Source organism: Pelecanus crispus, chromosome 12, assembly GCF_030463565.1.
Source record: "Pelecanus crispus isolate bPelCri1 chromosome 12, bPelCri1.pri, whole genome shotgun sequence".
In the NCBI taxonomy this organism is placed as follows: domain Eukaryota; kingdom Metazoa; phylum Chordata; class Aves; order Pelecaniformes; family Pelecanidae; genus Pelecanus; species Pelecanus crispus.
The window spans coordinates 12,319,335-12,325,334 of record NC_134654.1 but is presented as its reverse complement, the minus strand read 5'-3'; the positions used below and the strand labels follow the sequence as shown (position 1 = coordinate 12,325,334).

The window sequence follows — 6,000 nt, the reverse complement described above, 5'->3', positions numbered from 1 at the left end:
GCATCCTTGTTTGGACATCTGGCACTGGAGCTGCTGCTGGTCCAGCTTTGAGCATCTCTTTCTAAAACTGGAGGCAGGCTGAGAGCTGCTGAATTCCAGAAGTTCTGCAGGGTTTCTGTTGAATAATATTGCAAATTTTTTTAAAAAATAATATACCTAGGTGGTAGGATTTAATCCAGGATTTCTCCCTCTAGGATATCATGGGTCCCCCCCAGTACTAAAATGATTACAGGGTCCCAGGTGGGAGCTGATATTAAGCACTTCAGCCCTCAGGGGAGATGGATTGTCTTTTTTTTTTAACGGTTGTAGAAGCGAAGGCACAGAAAGTGATTTCAGAAATGCTTTAGTGCACCTAAATCCATGGCTCACAGCTACTCTGACCATGGGTGATCTCAGGGAGTACAAGGGGCTGAGCTCCCTTTGCCCAGGGGCAAGGACAGGTGTGTGATGGCATCAGTCCCCAGCCCCATGGGCTCATTGCATTCTGCATTTGCAGTGCAAACTCACCCTGCAGCTCTGCGTGGGTTGTTGCAGGTGTTAGATTTAAATATCTTTAATTTGATAGGGTTTTGAAAATCAGTGTAATTGCTTTTACATTGGGCGTGTGATTATTGAGAGAAAACATGGATCAATTTCTGCCTGAATACTTTGTAGTGGGACTGGAATCTAATGAAGACGGTGCAAAGGGCTGGAAGTGTCTCTCCAGCCCTGCTTGTTGGGACCTAGAGTGGTACCAAAGCTGGTATCACCTATGTGTCTCCCTGTGGGTAGGTAAAATTCCTGTCTTAGTGCAGAGCAATATGTCAGAGTGAGCAATATATCAGAATATATCAGAATGAAATACATTAATTGGCAAGTGCTGGGAAATTACAGATATGCTTAATGAAAAAGAAAACCTTGTTTACAGTTTCTAATGTGCTGCTGAAGAAACTGGCTCCCAAATAAAAATACTTAAAATTACGATTAGGATTTATTTACATAATTACTGCAAGAGAAATTCTAGGTACGTGCTAAGCAGTGCAAGAGAAACCTCACGGCTTGTCTTCTTCGTTTTCCTGTGTCTCGAGGTTAGTTTGCTCTTGGTGAGTCTATTAAAGCTTTTACTAACTCAGTGAGGCAAGAAGGCATTTGTTAAAAAATTAATGCATATATATGTGTGTATATATATTTGTTTTATTGACTGTGGTAAGAACATATGGTTGAGTAAGAGCCAGATCATCCTTGTAATTGTAGTGTTGGCTGGAGAACGGATCAGTAGGTGGCACTTATCTCTTTATGGCAAAGCAAGCTGATGTCCCAGCATGGCTGTAGTGAGAATGCCCTTGGAGTTTGTTTCCAAGGGGCTATGTCCCTGACTTGTGTGAGATCTGCCAAAGTTACCATATAAATTTATATTAATGGTCCGTTCCAAACCATACTGCCCAGTGTGTCCTGGCCACCTTCCAGCCCCTGTGGAGACCCTGGGTCAGATCCTCAGCCAGATGTCTGGGTGGCTCTGTTGACTCTGCTGATTTATATCTGCTGGAAATGTACAGTAGAAAATGCAATAGGCTGCGCTGATTGAAACCAGCCAAGGGTATGACAAATCTTCCTTTTAATATTTCAATTGACTTTGGCAAACTTGCCTCTTTCTTGTGTATCCTAAATCAATGTGTAAGTGCTGCTGACAGTAATTTCCACTTTTGTCTGTGCAGATGGCTGCCCTTCACTAGGCTGCGGTGTTTATACCTGCTAAGTTTGCAAACACTTTTCTGCTACAGCTTCCCATTGAGCAGTATTTTTCCTTAGCTGTCATATTTGTGAGATGAAAATGTTCTTTGTTGGGCCCTGCTCGAATGTGAATTTTCTTCTTTCAGTGAGGGACGCTGAAGTCTGGAGTGGAGGCACTGGTGCGATATGTGTCTCGCTCAGCATGGATGCTCTGGGCGGATGGGGTTGAACAATCTTAGGGGTCTGGGTGCTCCAGAACGGGCTCTGAGAGCTGGTGTTCAGACCCTTGCATGGCTTTGAAAGTTGCGCTGCTGGATCCTATGACTTCTTAATTGCATGTCAATGTAGACCCCTATGCACTATATAATTATTATCAAATAACAAATCTCTATGCTGAAAGCTGCAGTATGAGTGCTAGAGATTCATATTTTCCTAAGGCACCGCTGTTCTGTCTCTTGTTTGGCATAAAAAAGAAGCTGCTGCTTTTTTGTTTGTTTGTTTAGCTCCTGTCTTAGACACAAATAAAATCTGCAATCCATCAGTCATGCACCCTACTTCAGTGCACATTCCCTGGTGTAGGATGCTTTGGTCCAGCTACTCTTTCAAGGCAGGCTATTGCACTATTCAAATAAAACAAAGACAAATAATTAAAATAAGCCTTTCTGTTCCTTTTTCTCTTGTGCCCAGGGAGAAGATGCCATTCCATCATGTAACAGCTGGCTTGTTGTATAAAGGCAACTACCTGAACCGCTCACTTTCCGCTGGCAGCGACAGCGAACAGCTAGCAAATATCTCCGTGGAAGAACTGGATGGTGAGCATTGTCCTTGCAGTTTTCCAAAGGGGACTGGGAATGGGGAAAGGCTCATTTTCATTTTCACCTTCTGTGTAGCGTTGTCATACAATAACCGGACGTATCCTCCCCTTGAAGCAAGGAGCAAAAGGCAGGTCAGAAGTGAGATGGCTCAGCAGATCAGGGACAAAGAAAAGGTCTCCGACCAAAGTTATGTTGAGAGCTGTAGACTGGTTTTAGCCTCAGATTTTGTCCTTCTGCCTAGAAATAAGGCAGCTTTTTGAAAGAGTAAGGCTGCTTTTTATGGGCAAAACTTTGCAAGAGAAAAAGTTAGGCTAGTATCTTTTTATAAAGATGTCTTTAGCCTTTCCTGTGAATCTGCAGAGCTGAATCTGTCTTCCTAGCAAGTCTTCTCTTTTGCTTTGTGGCCTTCAAAAGTGAGGTTTCTCTCTGTGTCTCAATATAACAAGATACACAGAGGTGGCTTGCGGCTTAAGAATCTTTAAAAGGCTTTAAAATTCCCTTTTCCAGGTCAGTGATTGGGAACACAGACTGGCCTCAGGCTGGCAAAAGCTATCAGGAAGATTGTCCACATCTGCTGTCTGTAGGATTCCGTAATTTCCTCCCTAGAAGCTGGTTGCTGCTAATCCCTTCTGCCCTGCAGGCAGGATGTGAGGCCAGGTAGACTCCCAGTCTCGTTCATGGTGGGAACCATGGTCTCTTTCGTAGGCAATTTGTGGCTTACCTGGGTCATTTCTAAGCAAAAGTTAATATTGTTGACAGCTGGTCTTTGAGGTCTGTGGAACAAATTGAAGCTCTTGGTTTGCTTCCCAGTGGACATTTGGTACAAACCATGATCGTAATCAGTGCTCTTGCTGGAGAACTTGATGAGGAAATGAGCAAGGGAATTGTGCAAGGTGGAAACGGTCCTTCCAGGACAGGTTAGAGGCATTTTGGCAAAACAGAAGGCCAAAATTTCTGCCCACCCTCCTGCTTTTCACCTGTGCTTTGGTAAATCAGACCTTAGTTTTCAAGACTTTTCAACTTGGAGCCTTTGGATTTCATTTTGCAAGCTCCACCTTAACTTATCTTAAGTGCAAACAGTATTTTCTGAGTATTTGTAACTGCTTCTCCTCTTCCCAATGAGTATGTGCTGAACGCGGTTCAGGTGAGAGGTGTAATGTGAGAAACCACTTTCAGTGCAGCTTAGCTAAAACCCCAGGAACACGAGGACTGCAGGGGCGTCTTCTGGTCTCTTCTCTTGGGTTACAGGAGCTTTGCTTGAAGTTTTGAGTTGGTGAGTAGAACTGAACTGGCTTAGCTCCTGTGCATCCTATAGATGACAAATTATGTTGTAAGGTAAAGCTCAGCTGTTGTCTCTATTCAGGATGACAGTGGTTGGCTGAGCAGACAGGAGGACATTGGATGAGGTCTTGCAGTTTATTTCAAATGCAGAGAACAAGGGTGTTTCTGCTATGCACACCCTGATTAGAGCACGTCTGCTATAACTGCCTTTGAGATTTGCAGACAACTGTCAAGAGCTGATTCAAGTGGTATCAGGGCTGCAACCCACTGTCAGGGCCATCCTGTTGCACAAGGAAAACTTGTCCTTGATTTGTTCTCCCGCTGTTTGCATGGAAATGGTCTGTGGCTGGACGTGGGAAGGAAGCCCAGTCTCATTTCCATCCTTCCTGTGTCTCCCTGCTGTCAGCCCGAGCCATGTCGGGCAGTCTGCAAGCTTCATGAACCCTATTGGCATTGCTTTCCCACCAGTGGCTCCAGGGTGGGAGCAGCAGCTGTGGGAGACAGTGGAGCACGGCCCCACAGCCAGACCCATCTTACCCAAGGAGAAACCAGCACTCAAGAGGCTGTGGATCATGTCTGTTAATTAATGGCAAATGAAGTGAATTAGGTGTAGAGGAGCCATCTTTTGAGAAGGCAGCAGCTGAGTTGCCACTAATGCGAGTGCTGCATCCATTTAATGTGGTTGGTGCCCCATTATAACTGTGCTATTGAATTGGAGAGCAGCACAGTTCCTTCATGTCTGTTCACAAAGAGTATCCCCCTCGTTGCTCAGGAGAACGGTCAGAGCTCTTTAACTAATCATCCATTTATTCTCTGGCTGTTAAGCACAGGCTTCTTGTTAGAATTTAGTTATATTATTTTCTGACAGCCTTTTGCTTTACAAACACCTATTTTTGAGGGCTTTGTGTCTTTGCCATGAAGATATGCCCCAGTTCTTAGCTTAGCAGAGAAGAGCTCAACCTCAGGCCATTTTTTTCCACCTGCAGACACAGAAGTGGTACCGAATTGATTTGTGTCCACTAAAGCCAGAGCAGCATAAGAAGCTGGAGATACTTTTTCTGTGTGCCAGCTACCAGAGTACAGCCTAGCCACTGGAAATCATATGTAATATTAGGGCAGCAGTCACTATCTTATTATGTTTTGTCACTTATACTACATCAGTACCCGGATGTGCTGGTAATTGGTGAAGATACCACTGTTCACTGCCCAAACCCAAAGCAGAAATAGTCTTTCTGCCTTTAAGCATAAACTATCTTAGGGTGAGTAACAAAATGTTCTTACTTGAGAAGTTAATGTCAGTGTATGGGAGCTTTGTGGATATATCAAGCTGTGATAGCTTGATGCCAATAACATATTTGCATTTAATCTTACCGGCTGGGAAAGAGATGCCAAATCTCCTTGGTTTCTTTTTCAATGAGACTTTGGTCCCGAGGGAGTTCCAGCCTATTGACAAATTCCAGTCACACATTAAATTACTAAAGGTTTGAAGCTGGGGAAGTCGGTGGGAATTCTCTATAATGCTCCTCTGCGCCCAAGGGTCCAACAAGTGCCTGATCTGTTGGGCTTTTTCCAGCAGATTTTTTTTTTCTTTTTTTTCATGTCTATTATTGCGTGTGTCAAAGCCATTCACTAGGGGAAGGATTTCTGCAAGTCTGGGCTCTGGGATGGTCCAGTCCAAAGGCACTGTGCAGCCTGGCTGGGATGCAGCATGTCTCCCCCTCCACATACCTGCAGTGAATACCGCCGGATGCTCCGTATTTGCAGCCTGTGGGTGGTGGATGAAGGGTAATATGGAGATCAGGAAACGAAAGATATTTCTGACTTCAAGTAATGTAAGGGGGAGTCCAGGTTTTCAGATGAATGCACGCCACTCAGAGCAGCGTGCTTAGGGTGCTGCTCTGCCTCTTCTCCGACCAGTTATTTTTCTCCTATGAAAACTTTTCCAACTTGCATCAGCCATCTGTCGACTTTAACTCCACTCTGTTTTTTTCCATCCTGCTTTAAATACTATGCTGGCAGCAAGGAAAGAGGCTGGAGAGATAGCAGGTCACTCTGCTGATGGCTTGTCTATTCCTAGCAGCGGTGTTTGCTATTTGCAGTTCTGTAGTAGCGTGAGGGTTTTTAGAAGCTGTCACCATCACAAAGGGAATTAACTTGCAGAAAGCTATATTAGGCAATACTTAACTTTGTAACG

The 6,000-nt window shown here is 44.4% G+C and overlaps 1 protein-coding gene across 1 annotated transcript in view; it reads left to right on the top strand.

The window, feature by feature from the left end:
• Positions 1 to 2,404: 2,404 nt before the first annotated feature.
• The window catches only part of CALN1 (calneuron 1), a 118,958-nt gene continuing 115,362 nt past the window's right edge, over positions 2,405 to 6,000 (top strand). The window contains exon 1 of the mRNA XM_075720045.1: positions 2,405 to 2,522. Within this exon, the coding sequence (XP_075576160.1) occupies positions 2,405 to 2,522 (118 nt within the window). The remainder of the gene's footprint in view (positions 2,523 to 6,000) is intronic.